Source organism: Falco peregrinus, chromosome 5, assembly GCF_023634155.1.
Source record: "Falco peregrinus isolate bFalPer1 chromosome 5, bFalPer1.pri, whole genome shotgun sequence".
Taxonomy (NCBI): domain Eukaryota; kingdom Metazoa; phylum Chordata; class Aves; order Falconiformes; family Falconidae; genus Falco; species Falco peregrinus.
Window position 1 is genome coordinate 23,070,005 of NC_073725.1, and position 17,045 is coordinate 23,087,049.

The following is a 17,045-nucleotide window of genomic DNA, read 5'->3' on the forward strand; positions in this document are numbered from 1 at the left end:
CCAAAAGCCAGGTATTTTGAGTTTTAAACATCTTCAAAAACTACGCAAGAGCTTGAAGAAAACTCTTTTATTTACCTTGTCTTGTTCTAGCTGCTCAATCAAATCCTTGGCATCCCGCAGCTGTGTAATCAGTTTAGTCTTCTCAGCCATGTGAAGGTCCTGCAAAAAACCCCCAACCACAAGTTTAAAGCACTGCCATCGGTAAGAAAATACCTCCTTCTGACAAACAGCTTCGGTTTGACTCTCAGCCGGCACTATGCCTTGGAAGAACAGCACAGAACAGAAACCAGGGAAATTAAGGTAGGCAGCTTTAAATTACGTTTAAATCCCCCAGTGCTTGGCTGCCTCACGGCTTCCATAATAAGTCTGTTATCTGAAGGCTTTGTTACAGCCTCCACAGTTCTCGCATGGATGTCAGAGCTACTACAGTAAAATGGCCAAAAAACATGCCCAAGGCACCTGCTCTATTACCTGTATCTTGGCTTACAGGAGGATCTCAGCAAAGTAACGTAATGCTTATTACTGGCCTTGTGGAAAAGGTTCATAAAATAAAGTCTTGCAGAGCTCTTTCAAACCCTAGTGCTCAGAGAAGAGAATCTGATCTCCAGAACTGAAGCTGAGTACAGCTATACTTAGCACATTTTCATGTTTCCATGAACTATCAGCCACCTCACTCTTTACTCCACACTCAGCATTAATGGCCTTAAAAGGAAAACTGAGCACAATATTAATTTAGCTTTGGGACTACACTTATGTTATCTTCACTATATTGTGCTCGCCTTTCTGTGTGTTCTATTCATTTACATAACTGATGCCTCTTCCACTACGTCTTAAAGGTTTAGCTCTGCTCCACTTTCCTCACTTTACCTCCCTTCTGTGTCTTCTGTGCTAGGACAGTCTTTTCCTCACCCCAATTTCCCACAGGTACTTTATTACTGACACCATTTCAATAGCATGTTATTCATACAGTAAGGTTTCACACTCAAAAAGCTGTAAAGAAGAGTAATTGCTCAATGTGTTCATTCCAGGTGGTTTTGCACCTTTAACTCCAAAAAGGTACAGGGACAATTTGTTTAATGATCTGCCCTATTAATAATTTTTTGAAATATCGGAATTCTTATCATATTTTACTAGCTACCCATAAAGAGCATTTTTCAATACCTTCATTTTCTCCAGTTCCTGAAGCCTCTCTTCTAACTGTTCTTGAAGTGCCTCTTTCTCATTGGTTAACTGTGTGCAGCGCTCCTTATGTGACCGGATCATCTCCTTACAACGTTGCAGCAAGTTCTCTTGGCGCTTCACCCTCTGATTAAGCGTTTCCAGTGTTTTAGCAGAATCTTCATTACCCTCTACAAGGCAACATACCAATGGTATCATATGTACACCATTTCTAAAATGTAGAGCTGCATTCATCATTCACGCTGCAGGCAACTCACAGGTCTCTACAGTTGTGTGAAGTCTGCAAAACTTCCTAGTGATTACAGTAACTGCCAGAAACACGCTACACACACACACAGAAAATTAATGCAAATCAATTTACAAAACCCCAATTACTATGGAAGCTCCAAAACCAAACTATTATTCAACAAGGTTTTCTATGCAATTAAAAAAGTCATCGTGGTTTAAAAACTTGCCTGATACTACTAGCAGAATATTCACAGGCAGGAAAAAACACGAAGCAAAGCAAATCACATCTCTCAGGCACAAGCACACAGATTCCTGCTTTCCCAGTGCTAGGTATGACGTTAATTCTAAAGTATCCAAGTTTGCAATACTACATTCAGTAGGCCATGTTTAGCATCTTTCTGAGCTGTACTCCTCTCTGCGTAACTAGCTCATTGGGTAATATTTTACTGTGTGTTCTGCTCTGATGCTCTGGAGGCTGTAAGAATACCTGGCATGAAAATAGGATCAAACTCAGAGGTTCATTTAACAACCATAAGTGTAACAGTATAACTATATATATAAAACCCTATATATTAGTGTAACACTATAATCCAGAAGCAGATTCCGACAGAGGAAACATCATGAACCCGGATTCTTAGGGAGTGAATACTTATGTTATTTCCTAAGCACTGCAAAAGACATGACACTGGATAAGAAAAATCACTGATCTAACGCTTCATATCATCCTAATAAACAAAAATCAAGGCAGATGCTCAACAAAGACCATTTCAAGATGCATGTTCACCTTCGCCTGAACACTACCTCTTACGAAGGATACATAATAAAAGTGTCATTCATTGGTATCAGCATTGTAACGTCCCTTGCTTAGTAATCAAATATACATAATACTGGGAGTCCCATAACTCAAATAACCTCCTGACGTGAGAAACACTCAGCTTATTCAATAGCAAAAATACCAAACCTGCTTTGCTTTTACTTGTTCCTGGGAAAGCAAAAACCAACCAACCAACAAAAAAGAAAAAAAAGGGGTGTGGGGTGTGAAGAGTGACAGACTGGCAACCAGTCTTCCCTCTAAACTCCAGGGACAAGTCCTTGCTATTAAGTGAGGATAGTAACAGCCTTACCAGCAAAAGCAATAATCATTATACTGTCATCACTACTGGCAAAGGCAAGACATATGAAATTTGAATTCTTAAGCAAATTTAGTAGCTTAGAAGGGTCGTCCTGTCCTCTAGCTGCCACACTGTCTTCAAAACAATTGTCTCCCTCTAGAAAATTCATCCTTACTATGACACATTCAGCCTCAAGTATTGTTATTCCATCAGAAATAACAGCAGGCTTATTCCCCAGAATTCAAGATCTCTTGGAAAAGCTGCAATACCTACCATTGCTTCCTGGTTCCACAGTGTTTTCTGTACTGATTTCTTTTGTTGGACTTTGAACTTGTGGTTCAGATTGGATATTTGGATCAGGCAATTCAGTGCCTATCTGACCATTCTGTAACCTCTGTTTCAGCAACGACACCTAAACAAAATGTTCTTTTAGTTAAGAAAAAAACCTAGGATTCTAAGTAGATCATGTTTTCATCTTCGAAACTAGAGTTAAATGAAATTTGTAACAGCAAGTAGAGAAAGGAAAATACCTGAGATTTTTTTGTATTTTATAAAATCCAAAATTTATAAAATTCCAATTAACAAAAATAGTACCACTATGAGTGAAGAAACAAACACCAATTAAGGAAAATACATACATTTTGCCAAAGCAATTTTAGTTCAAACCTGTTAATGTTATGTTCTTGATTACAAAGACATTACAAAGGTATTTAAGCACAGATCAAGCAATCATATTTAACAGGAGTGACATTTTACAAAGGTATCCTCCATCACAAGGATGCATTTAATTTCTAGATAATCATACATTCTCAATAACCTTTACAACATTGCAGCAATTAAAATAAAACATGGATATGCATTACAAGAAATACATAATTTAAAAAAAAAAAGGAAAAAGGTAGGCACAGCAGTTTTAAAAACCATCTCTTGAGTAAGGTATCTTACCTGAGTTTGAAGGACACTAATAAGTTGATCCTTTTCTTCTAAGGAAGCATCAAATTCCTCTTGGAGATGTTTCTTAGCTTGTTGATCCATCTGAAGCTCCTGAGAATCATAAATAAATGCATCTCAAACGAAAACTGAAATGTGAATTTAAAAGACGTATCAAAATATTAAGAAATAATATTAAAAATACCTCCTCGCACTCGTGACCCCAGAAGGCAACCATGAAGTGGGTATTTTTTTACTATACAGCATTCCACACAATGTAGTAAGAACATCCTATTACAACACCAACATTAAAACAGCAAGACTCTAGATGTGAAGCAAAGGATTCTTCCTTCCTAAAAGTAAGTTTGTGTAGGGGTCACTTCAAGCCTGCTCCTTAAAACTGTCTTCCATGCACACATTTCTCCTGGACGTTGAAGACTGCACTTCAGTAAACTGGATTCTTCATTTAGCCACCAGATTAAGTCAACATAAACAGCAGAAATGTACCTTTGTTTTACACTCATTCACCAGGTTAGCATTCTAACATGAGAAATGCCATTTATAAGAGCAGAAAGTTGGCTTTTTTTGTTGCGCGAACATTTTAAAGTGGAAAAGCCAGAGAATATCAAGGAACTCCACTATGTGGCTTCACTTGTGTGGTGATTTGACCCTGGCTGGATGCCAGGTGCCCACCAAAGCAGCCCTATCATTCCCCTCCTCAACTAGACGGGAGAGAAAATACAAAGAAAGGCTCATGAGTCAAGATAAGGACAGGGAGATCACTCAGTGATTACTGTCATGGGCAAAACAGACTCTACTCGGGGAAAACTAGTTTTATTTATTACCATTCAAATAAAGAAAAACACCTTCCCCCCACCCCTCCCTTCTTCCTGGGCTTAACTTAATTCCCCATTTCTCTACCTCCTCCCCGCAAGGGGTGCAAGGGGACGAGGGAATGGGGGTTACAGTCACTCCATCACACATTGTTTCTGCCACTTCTTCCTCCTCTCACTCTTTCACTGCTCCAGCACGGGGTCCCTCCCACAGGAGACAGTTCTCCATGAACTTCTCCAATGTGAGTCCTTCCCATGGGCTGCAGTTTGTCACACACTGCTCCAGTGTGGGTCCCTTCCATGGGGTGCAGTCCTTCAGGCGCCTGCTCCAGCGTGGGTCCCCTACAGGGTCACAAGCCTGCCAGCAAACCTGCTCCAGCATGGGCGTCCCTCAGGTGACAGCCTCCTTCAGGCATTCCCCTTCTCCAACGTGGGGTCCTTCCCGGGCTGCAGGTGGGGATCTGCTCCCCTGCAGGCTCCATGGGCTGAGGGGGACAGCCTGGCTCACCATGGCCTTCACCATGGGCTGCAGGGGAATCCCTGCTCCAGTGCCTGGAGTGCCTCCTGCCTCCTCCTGCGCTGACCTGGGGGGCTGCAGAGTTGCTGCTCTCACATATTCTCACCTCTCTCTTCCACTGCAGTTTTTTTTCCAGCAGATTTCCTCCCCGCCTCTTAAATATGTTATCCCAAAGGTGCTACCACCGTCACCAATGAGCTCCAACCTAGCCACCAGCAGGTCCATCTTGGAGCCGGCTGGCACTGGCTCTGTTAGACATGGGGGAAGCTTCTGGCATTTTCTCACAGAAGCCACAGCCCCCCAGCTACCAAACCCTTGCCGTGCAAACCCACTACAACTTGCTACTTACTTAGATTCATTTGGCTGAACATCTTTAGAAACTTGTAGATGTTTGCCTAAGCGAAGCAGTCAGATCTATATAATCTTACAAAATACTGCGTTAGGGAGGTTTCTTTTATTTACTTCCCACGCTTTTAAAGTTTAAGTATCTTAATTTCTTTAAATAATTATTGTTCTAATAGAAAATAAATATACTTAATTCAAACAACTGCTTATCGAGAGAATCAGAACCACATACATTTCATGCATGCAGTGCCCAAACTTGCTTGCCTTTTTTTATTTGTTTGGGGTTTTTTTTATTTATATATTTACTTCATCATATATATTTCCCCAGTGATTTAACCCATAAAGCTAATGCTTCTATGACCATTTACTCTGCAAAGATCCCTTGTATAAAAACAAGTAACACCCATAAACACGGGTTCTGTTAGCTAGGCAAAGATACAGGATGATAGAAAGGATGAAAAAGCAACAAGAGACAAAACACACGGCACTGGACAATTCCTGCACTGCTTTTCTTCATCTCTGACTCTTGCTTCTCTGCTGTCTTGCTGCCTGCCCCTTACCTAAAAGGGTGAATCCCGGCTGCCGTAGCTGAGCCTGATACCAGCCGTGAGAACCGCAGCTGTGGGAGCTGAGCCTGCCCAGCCATGCACAGACAGGACAGTGCTGGAAGGAGGACACTGGGAAAACCATTCCTCTGTCTTCCCAAGTAACTATTATCCTCTTTTTAACCCTGCATAGCCAGAGGTTCTCAAGAGCTACTGGTCACACTTCTGCCTTGTGCTTCTGAGCTTTAGAAACAAAAACTTCCAAGCAAAGCAACACAGCTCAGTGCAAGAACAAGCAGCAAAGAGATTTACTGAAATCAACACAGAAATAGTCCTCTTTGGATCCCAAAGTCCCCTCTGATCCTTGTTTTAACAACACTGAAGACTGCTTGAAGACTGCTGTTGAGGAATTACTCTTAAAAGGAGAAAACTAAGGTAAGCAAAAGACAGGCTGAATTTCAGGGACTATTTCACACCGTCAACTTGGCCTCAAAGGAGACTTAAGTTTATTCTTGCATGGCCCTGTCAGAAGAAACTTACCTGATTCAATGTATTTAAGGGGGAAATGGACTGTATGATGAAGATTTTTAAAACTAATTTCTGATAAATTCTTACATTAATGAATGACCTAACTAGTAGCATTTTAGCTTCCACAAAGGAAACATACCATTTTATTTGTAATTTTTCTTTTAAGTCTGGTTTACCTAACACCATGTAACACCTGGTCTTCCAAAAGACCCAAAAAACACTTTCTGAAGGTTTTAAATTAATAAGAAAAAAGTTCAGCGTTAGATTTGAGGGATCTTTAAATCTACAAGATTTATAAGAATGAAATTAAATTTTATGCCAAATAATTTTATAAATATATATATATATAAAATCTGAAATATATATAACATATCTATATGAATCAGGAATATGACAGAAGTGAAAAATAAGTATGCACACATCCAACCCTTTTTCATAATCAAAAGCTTTAACTCATATATATATGCTTTACAAACTTTACCAAATACCAGTAAGATAGAAAACTAAACCTACTAAGGCACGTAGATACATGCCTTAACACAGAAAGAGATTCTTTCATTTAACCTTGTAGTGAGCTGGAAAAAAAAACCCAACAGTGGCAAGCTACTTCTGTCAGTAATGCTGAGTGTTCTCCGCACTACGGGCTGACAGTTTAGCTCGCGACAGAGCAACAGCCCAGGCACTGGCTTCAGCTCAGATGAGCACAGCACACCCTGCATGCTGCCCACTGTTCACAGCTGCTGGGGCAGAAGCAGCACACATCTGAACCGAAATGCTATCCCCATGGGACACATGACTCCCAGCCTGATTACCTGCATTACACCCCACATGGCTGAAGAATGCCCCGCAATTTGCCGGTGACCTCCTTCGAAACGACTGGCTGCTCGAGCAGTGGCACAGGGCCAGCCCCTGGGAGCCAGCATAAGCCCTGGGTGCATCCACGGCTGGATGCTCACAGTCCCTGTCCCTTGCCCTCAAGGGACAGACACTGGCCCATCTGCAGGCAGGACACCCAACTGCCTGCAGCTAGTCTGCCCTCAGGCAAAGGTGGGACCTCCCCTGGTCTGATGGCTCTTGCAACCTCCGTGCCAGCACTGCTGCTCATCAGGAGCACAGCCACAGAGCAAGCCCATGGCTTTGAACGAGCTGGGACCCAGCTCCCAAGCAAAGGAAGAGCATGAGCAGAGAGACCCTCGCGCCCCTCTCTCAACCCCATGCTGCACTGGCTCTCGGGGCAGTAAAAAGGCTTCAGCTTCATATTCTGCCTCATCGAGGTTTGACAATGTGGCTTTTGTGAACCCGCCCTTTTAATTTCCTCCACCCAATAATTTGTACATGTCTCTTAATTAAGACCAACGTATTTATTATCAATACCAAATACATTAGAGCTTCTTCTTTTAATTTCACTATAACCTAAGGAGACAATAATCTTAACACAACCTACCTCATCTTATGATTGAAATCAAACTATACTACAAATCCATAAAACCAATGTAAAACTTATAACTGAGATCAGGATGAGTATTTAAAAAAAAAATTATCCTAAATTTTGTTACTGGTACTCCTTAAAATCTTTACTTAAAAGTTCCTATTACTTGCTTTTGCCCAACATTATTATTTCTCAATACTAGAAGAGAAACAAATTGCACAGAGGTGTCTACTGCTGGGCCAAACAACACTGCAAGAACCACACACATTTCTACCGATTTCACAATGAATAGAAAAGCACTGCAGTTGGTATGATGGGCTGCTCTGTCTGAAGAGTATGACAATAAGCTGCTGAATAGGAAAGAAGCCAGAGAAATAACCCCAGATAAATAAATGAAAACAAGCAACAAAAACCCCTGCTATGTGGTATCAAATATTCTGTAAAGTGAACAAAAAAAAATAATCAAAAACTAGGCAGAGAAAGATCCTACGTATATGTGGTATAAAGTAAATATTCAATGAATAAAGAGAACTACCTCTCTTAGTTCTCCGATCCTGCGAAGTGCTTTATCCTGACTTTGACTCAGAATGCCCTTAAAAAAAAAGGAAGAATAAACATCAGGTTTATTAAATGTAACTTTATATATAAATAATTATAAATAAACTGAATTGTATTTCAGAAGAAGCATTAAAGCTTTATACTTCTCTTTCAAGCCAAGCTTGATGTGTAAGTGTTACCATAAAACGCCAACTGTGGGTTGGTAATCTATCACCTGAACTCAGCTGATGCAATAACAAAGGCTGGAGTACAACAGTTTCACATTTATTTTGACAAACTAATGTTATCTTGGCTTCCTTAGAAATTGCAGCCCAGATTTTTTTGTTATACATGCACACACACATACGTACACAACATACTGTGTAACCACACACAGAGTGCACTGAAAATTAAATCCGTATCTGTACTACACACTTTAAGATTCAGAAAAGCCTTCAGGTAAAAGAGGATGAAAATTAATGCTTACCTGTAGCTTCTTCTTCTCCCGCTGGATAACTTGGTAAGCAGACACTAGCTAAAATACAGAAATCAGGTACAATGATGATAATGCATCTGCTTATAGCTATCAAAATAATTTACTTAGCTGTAGCAGTATCTGCATTTTCGAACTCTTCACTTCGCTTGAGAAAGCTGACAGAAATGTACTTACATTTTCTCATTTTCTCAATGTTTCCTTTTTCCATTTATAAAATATCTCCAACATGTTAAAAACCCAAAGCTTACGTGACGAAACAGTGAGGTTACTCAGCATTCATGCAGTTTTTCCTTCACTGAAAAGACCTCTAAGAACAGCCATGCTTCAATACACACAGTCAAAACTCGACTGTATCAGAAAGTTACATCCCAGACAGCTACCCACAGGGATGTGCATTTGTAAGGGTACGCGTCCCAGAGAGCGTAAGTAAAATTAGTCTTACAATGAGACAAAACTAAAAAATAAATTTACAAATCTAGCCAAAAAGGGTCTGCATAATACTGAAAGTTCTCATCCCATGTGCTTTGCATATACCCAGACAACAAAGACAGACTGGAAGTGGACAATATTTCTCATTGTAAGCTGACAGAAGGACTTCATAAGTAACTACACAATTTAGTTTAATTAAAAATTTGATCACAATTGCCTAAGCTGTCCAAAGCTAAAGTAGCATAATGGCACTGGGAACTAGAATATTCTGTTTTCCTTTAATTTTCCATAATTTGAAAACGAATTTAAAATGTCCAAACCAGAACTCTTTAAGTCAAAAGAGATCTTCAAATTCTTATTTAAAATAAATAAGGATTTTTCAGAATTCAAAATTACTTTTAATGTCAAGGTCATACTTATTTTGCACTTAAAAAACCCCTAAAACTACAATGGGTAGTTTCCCTTACCATATTTTTGATATGCTAACTTTGTATCCTACTTTAATTGAGGAAAAAAAAAATTACATCTCAAATACTCATCATATATTTAGACTAATTTCTCCCAAGTTCCAAAAGAGTAATTCTTTGCAACAGAAGAAACTCAAAAAAGTAGTGTGAGGCCTTTTTGACAGAGAAAATTAATACTTGCTGGACAGACTACACTAAAAAAAACCCCAAACAACAAAAACCTCACCAAAACAAACTCACAACCTGAAGAGTTTTCATTTCAGCAAGACATTTTACATACACTTTTTTAAAGAACTATCTTATTATGCTTGCTGGAAAAGAATGAAAAATCAATGGGAGGCAACAATTAATGAATTAATGGAAGACACCTGTTTTTTCAGGCACATGCTGAGTACTGTAATTGCTGTATAGATATTTTAGATTCCAGGGACTTTGACACTAATAGCCAAAAGTCTGCACAGGAATTTTTGTATTGAAGGGCAACAAACATTTAAAAGAACTGTAAAAAACAGTGCAAATATCCAGTTTTAAATACAACACAGACACAAACTTATAAGTAAACAAATGCAACACCACCACTTGGAAAGCTTCACCTTTCTCAACCGTTTGGAAAAGAGTGGCAAAACTACTTGTATCATTGGTTTTCACTAAAATAGAGGAAGAAACAGTCCTTGACTGAATTCCTTCCAGGGAATATCTGGAAATTATGGGGAATAGAACTTATTAAAACCAAAACACTTGCCTATCACTCATGCATGGAATATACATTGTGCATTTCAAGTCCAAGTTTCAGAAGAGAATTTGCTGCCATGCAAGTACAAGCTATGCTTGCCGCTGCTCTCAGCGGAAACCTTCATAGGCCTACTTGCTCTGAGTAACCACTAATTAATTTCTATTGCTGATAATATGACAATATTTATAAGCAAGAGAAGAAACGGATTTCCAAGTTTTATTACCAGAAAAACATCTGACCCATCTAGGCCAAAAATAACTAGACTTACAATAATAATTTAACGTCCATGTTAGCTAGAAGTTGATCCATTTGCTCCAGACAGGAAAACAAAAAGATTATCCACTACTGCTGTATCTGTTAGCCCCATCTTTTTCCTCTCTCTGCCCAGGCAAGTGAGTCACAACGTTGCCTACCTCTGAGTATTTTCCCCTATAGTTGCCCAAACTGCGCTCCATTCTGCGCAGTCGCTGCAGCAACTGCTCTTTGCTGAGGCTGTCCACATTGCCCGGCGGCTCTTCTGTTTCACTTTCAATGTCTGATGGTGGATCAAAGGTGGGACCAGCTGCATCCAAGTCCAGTCGATTCAATGAGTCTCTTGAGGAAGTTCGTACCAGGGACTCCTTAGAAGAAGAGCGGAACAGGGACTCTTTTACTGGGCTTCGAAACAAAGACTCCATGGAGGGAACTCGGAGCTGAAGCCTCTGGGTGAAAGACTGAGTGTCACTTAGCTGCAAAAATACAAAGCAAGTAATTACTTCTGCACTGCTTTCAGGCAGACAAGACACACCAAAGTCCAGGAAACAGACCTGACCTGGGCAAAGGAAAAGCCACTGCCAGACACATGCCTGACACCAAACAGTGACCACTCCCTTAGAAGAATCACCTCCTTGTGCAGAAAAATGAAGCATGCAACTACCAGATGTGGGCAATTTCAGACAGCAACCAAATCCAATGCTCTGGTTTAAAATCTACAGCTCTGGTTTAAACTTCTAAACGGATGTATTTCTGTGTAAGCCCTTTAAAAAGTGAAAAAGATGTAACTACAATAAAGTTGCATTTACTGTTGTCCCAAATCTAAAAAAATAAATATTGTGACTCACTTCTTGGTGCATTGAACAGAAGACTGTATTTATCTCAAAGACACAAAGATATTTTCCTATGATTAAGAGAACAACTTTACTGTAAAGACCTTGTATGACAGTGCTAGCATGCTGTCTTAAACAGTCCTTTTCTAGTTTTTGTTTTATTTGAAATGACTTTATGATTTTTACTATTATACATATATATATATAAAACATTAAAAAATGCTATTATTGATTTATGCAGCTAAAGCATTTATGCTGTTCTACAACAAAAGGTTCTGTGTTATGGTACCAAATAGTACTGGTGCTACAGAACGATCTGAAAGCATCACTGCATGATGTTGCCCCCACAATCAACTGTTGGGACACACTGCTAATCCCACTCAGCAAGCTAAACTTTTTCTGAGACGTATTAAAGAATGTCACTAAATTTTTTTTAAGCCTACCAGTTCTTCACCTTCAGCTAGAAATCAGCTTTCTAGCTATGCAGTATGCTCTCTACTTTTGAAAGTGAGATTAATGTCCTGTACCTCGTGCTGGCTGTCCTCAACACAGGCAGCCTGCAGTACTGCTAACCTGGCCCTACAAAAAAATGCTCTGCGCATCAGTGACAATGCCTAATACCAGCTCATGAGATCAGACGCAAACAAAACAGCCTAGTATTCTGATGGGCAAGTACTTGTCACCCCTACTCCAGCACGAAGATACATACCGGGCACTTAAGATAACATAACACAAAGACAATGTGGCAGTGAAGGAGGAAACACCCCCCTCACATCCATGCCATACCTGTGGGGAGGCAGGTCCACTGCCATAGTTTTCTGTGGATCTGGGGAGCGGTTGTTTACTCAAGTTCTACAGGAGGAAAAACAACTGTTAGAAGAAATAGACTACAAGGCCTGAAATTCACCAATTCCTACAAATAGCATTTGTGCTTTTTCCTTGCCTGTGTTTTTAGTACTTTCTGCTGAATGTTTATTAAGATGTCTTCATGCAAACAAGCTAGTTTGTTAAATTCAAAACAGATTGCTGCAGTATACAGAACTACAAAGCGGCTATGTGTGCATGGATTAGTATGAGACATCTGCAAATGCTGACATCTCCAATTACATTATTCATAATGATTATTTATGTAACATTTATGCACAAATCAAAGAAACACCAGAAAGACAAAATGATAGCAGGAAAAACCTAATTGATGACCAGTGTTGTTTACAGCCAACGTGAGTAACAGTGGAAACACACAGGGGGGGCAGGTGGTGGTATGTGGAAACCACCTGGAAAAAAGTGCTGGTGACAGGCTGTTTAAGATTCCAAACAAGCACAGGAAGAAAATTAGACTTTGAGAAAAAACAACCTGTGCAAAAGTTCACTCATACTCTGCGCTCCCAAAAAAAGAAAAAAAAAAAAAAAAAAGCCAAAAAATCCTCCACTCAAAGCAACAAAACCAACACAACAGAAAACGATAGTTTGGGGGTTGGTTTTTCAGGGGTTTTCTTTTTTTTCTTTTTCTTTTTTTCTCCCCCTCAGCGTTCAGACTTTTCTGTTGCTAGTCTGTCTATTCTGCTTTTCCCATCTGTACAAATCTTGATGGTTTTCTGGTGTTTAAACCAGGTCAAACTAAGTAGCAAAACATGCCAGAAACCATCTTGGATATGAATTTTTTCCAAAAGAAGCAAATCACTGAGACATATCAAACAAAATATGCAGAAATCGGCTAAAAGCAGTGTAACTTAATTTTTAATCAAGATGTACCCTGATAGTTATAGGCAAGCTGTAAAATCTAAGGTGTATATACAACTAAAATATCAATCGTAATCTTCCAGGGGTGTATCTGCTACATGATCACACCCACAGCTTCTACTCTGTGTGAACACCCAGGTAAGTATACACAAATGCTAAATGTAGAAGAGGAAAGATTTGGTGTAAAAGGGCTTCAGACAGGTTTGCTGTGAAGCGAACTTAGAAACCACCACAGAAGAGAAATCCAGAGAGTTAAGGAAGCCAGAGAAATGAGCAGACACCCTGATTCAGACAAAGCTAAATGACCAATACCAGCCACACAGGAAATCTGTTTGGATTTGGAAATTGCGCTTCACCTGGCTTCAACAAAATGGGCATTCTGCTTCAGAGCACTGTCCTGTCACAGTGCACTGACTCCTAGTGGATTAACGGCTCCTACTGAGTTTTAAACTAAAGCACTCCTACATTTCATTGTTGGCTCCATTACCTGATCTTCTTCGTCCCCTAACTGGAAAGTTAATAATAAGGGTAATCCAAATAAAAGATTTATCTTCTGCTTTATCGTTTACAAAGCATCTACCGTGCTCGTACTGGACCGACAACAGCGGAAGACACATACTTTACCACGAAATACAAACCAACTACAACCGCTTCTTTAAAAAATCAAATATTCTGATAGCCATAACAAGAAGTAAAAGAAACTATGGACAGTCTGTACATCTAATTCATAAGAATAATTTAATATTTAAGATCTATTTCAAACCACAAGATTAAGTAATTATTAAATCTCATAAGGTGTTCATGAATATAAAAACCATGGATGCTGTTTTCTGAGAATCCTTAAAAAACGTCATTTCAAAACTATAACTGATATCGCCACTTTTAAGATTTTCCTATTAATTTTACTGACATCTTTCTATTCAATCTGTGTGAAAAGAAGTAGAACCTATATTTGGGATTAGACTTTCTATCGATACTAACCATAAAAGGGATACAGTGGCTATCTTTTATATAAAAACTGAAACACCACAGGTATCTAGCCACTGCAATTCTAAGTCACTGTGCTCTAGGGCAAAGGGTCATATTCTGGTGTCCACACAGTGAAAGGTAAGCATGAATGGAAGTTGCTATATGTAAGTACAGATTCATGTCTTTGAAGAGCTTAAAAGCCCTTGCTTTTCATAAGCCTTCAGAGATGTTTCAGAAAAAATCAGTATCACAGAGCACAGGCTGGTGTTTTGAAAGTCTTAAAAAGGGTGATGTCACAGATTTTGGAGACCAGCAGAATTCTTTCTTTCCTCCATGAACGTATAAAACATAGGCAACTATATCTGTATCCAAAGAGAGCTACACTTCCAATCTCTAATAAAAAGGATGCTTTTTGTTATTAAGATGTATAAACCAGAACTCAAGTTTAACTGGAGCAGATCAGGGTGTTCTAGTGACACTTGTGCTTCCATACGTCCCTATTTCTGAAATATAAAATAATTCTCAATGGTATAAATATATTCGTAAGCCTAAAGAGCTGTAAAGTGTGAAAACTTAATATCTGCATTTCAAAACATTTTACTGTTCTCCCTCTTTATGAGGTATTCCAAAATGATGGAGCAAGGAGAGCTTAGTACACATTTTCTTCACTCATTTTCTTTCAATTTTCCTTTAAAAAAAACGCTCCGATAATATTTGAGCTGTTTCTTCATGTGACATAAACCATGCAGGTTACTTGGTAAAGAGTTTACACTACTAACTTCATCTATGCTAAAAATTCCACAATTACAGACAGTTCTTGATGATGTTTGCTCTTGGATCACACCTCTTGCACACACACAGTTAAAATACTGGTCTGTTTTAGCAGAATATACACTTGTGTGTGTTGATGAAACCTTTCCTCCCCTGCATCTTTAGCTTATCTAGTTTTCCCAAATGTATATAATTGGGTTTTTTTAATACATATTTGTATATAATGGGCCCTCCTCTTCCCTATGAGCGTCTACATCATTTTCTCCCCCACAGTTCTTACTGTGAAAGTACAGCTCTAGAGCTTCCAAAAAGTTCAGAGAACATCATCAGTTTTACTGGTAACGTAGTATTAATACACACTGGCAACACACTAATGATAATTCTTACATTATAATTACTTGCTATGTATGCAGTCCTGTATATAAATATGCAAATCAGTGATTCCTGCCACTAAAGTATGTACTAAAAGATAACAAAAAGGCAACATTTGAGCATTCACAATAAATATGTTTTTAAAAATGCAACTGTACTAGGGATATTCTGTAGTGTAGTGACAAACAGCCCACAACTGTTTACTGCTGTAAGGGTAGAAAAGCTTAATTAAATCTGCAGTGAAACTTTTAGTAGTAATCACTAGACCTGGGGGGGGGGGGGGGGGGGGCGCGTTGCGCAGACTCTAGTACCTATTTCAAAACTAAAGATTTCAGCACAGTCTGAATGTCCTATTTGCTCCCCATCAAAAAGCTCAATCTTGGGAACACCACGACTGAGCTAGTAAAGAGTATGTGCTCTAAGGGCATGCTCTAAACAAGCATAACCCTTTATAACAAATGAAGACCTTCCACAGATCACCTTTTTAATCTAGCTTGAGAGAGACAAGTCCCCCACAACATGCTGTGTTGTGCTATGTCCATCTGCTTATCAAAATTCTATCCTGTTACAGCTCTCACTGACTTGTCACTGTCACCCGCTTCATGAGTAGCAAAAAGTACCTGCTAAACTGGAAAAGCAAAGTAATTGTGACATATGAGGATGAGCTGGGGCTGCAAAAGACACTGTTTTGAATCAATATGCACTCAGGAATGCCAGGCCTCCAAAGCATGTGAAAGACGCCATCCCAGCCCTGTAACAACATTGAGCAGAACACAGCTTTGTACGTGTGTCCATTAGAAGCCAGAAGGCTGCTTTCCTCCCTATGCCAGCAGCTTTTCCTCCACTCCTTGTCTTCTTCTCACTGAGCTTCTCTATTTACCATACTATAAACATATTTCCAGGCAAAGAAATGCATACTTAAAATAAAAACTATTAAAAAAGGACTATTTATTCCCACAATAATCGCTGCCAGGTTACCAAGTAGAAGTAGCTGAATTTCAGTGTCTATGTGAGATAAATGTTTCCTGCTACCATTAGAAGTAAATGACATTTTGAGTTTTTCACTGTACACAGCAAAAAGAATACAATTTTTAGACAAAAACTATCTCAACGTTTATCACATCCATTTATCTTTAAATACATACAGACATACATAGAAATGAAGAGGAAGACTTTCAATGGCATTAATGAATTCTATGCAACAAACACACAAACTTGTGCAACAATTATTTAAAAGTTGTATAGACTATGGTTACCTGTGTAACAGAAAACATGTTAATTTTTTTATGTTACAATAAATTCACATCATACAGCACACCAGCCAGGAGCTATCAGGTACTACCTCCGTGAAATTTAGTGCAGGGTTAGCAACAGGGTAGTTAAGATAGATGCCTTTGTGAGAACAAGCCACAAGCAACACTAGGTTTGCCTTCTAGTACAGTAGTCGCCTCCCCCTGCTAAAGGCATCACTAAGAGGGGTGGGAGGACTCACCACACCGTCACTCTGTGGCTTAGGTTGTTTGGTGGGATCCAAAGCAAAGATAGTATACTCAGAGAGAAAAGCAGGTTCTGCTATCATCCCGGCTAGCAGCTGTCATTCAATGTAAAAAGCAGGAAAATGAAAATAAATCAAGTAATAAGGTAAAGAACGTAGCACAATTTTACTCAATTTTCCCACACTATTAAAAACATCATAAAACAATGCAGCAGTTTACAAGACAACAGATATTGATAAAGGCAGGACGTAACCAGAAAATATGCATTAGGTCATTTTAGAACAGCCAAAACACTGTTTTCATT

General features: G+C 39.2%; 1 protein-coding gene across 8 annotated transcripts in view; it reads right to left on the reverse strand.

Moving 5' to 3' along the window:
* Positions 1-17,045, reverse strand: part of GOLGA4 (golgin A4) — a 95,490-nt gene that overhangs the window by 38,839 nt on the left and 39,606 nt on the right. For 5 of the 8 annotated variants that reach the window (XM_055804186.1, XM_055804185.1, XM_055804189.1 and 2 more), the window contains exons 3-11: positions 16,738-16,836; positions 12,180-12,245; positions 10,722-11,036; positions 8,671-8,718; positions 8,182-8,238; positions 3,465-3,563; positions 2,793-2,931; positions 1,162-1,349; positions 76-159 (exon numbers count right to left, since the gene is read on the reverse strand). In XM_055804186.1, coding sequence (XP_055660161.1) covers positions 76-159; positions 1,162-1,349; positions 2,793-2,931; positions 3,465-3,563; positions 8,182-8,238; positions 8,671-8,718; positions 10,722-11,036; positions 12,180-12,245; positions 16,738-16,836 — 1,095 coding nt within the window. Of the gene's footprint in view, positions 1-75; positions 160-1,161; positions 1,350-2,792; positions 2,932-3,464; positions 3,564-8,181; positions 8,239-8,670; positions 8,719-10,721; positions 11,037-12,179; positions 12,246-16,737; positions 16,837-17,045 lie in introns of those variants that run through there. The other 3 variants (XM_055804188.1, XM_055804190.1, XM_027785276.2) reach the window with 2 other exon arrangements.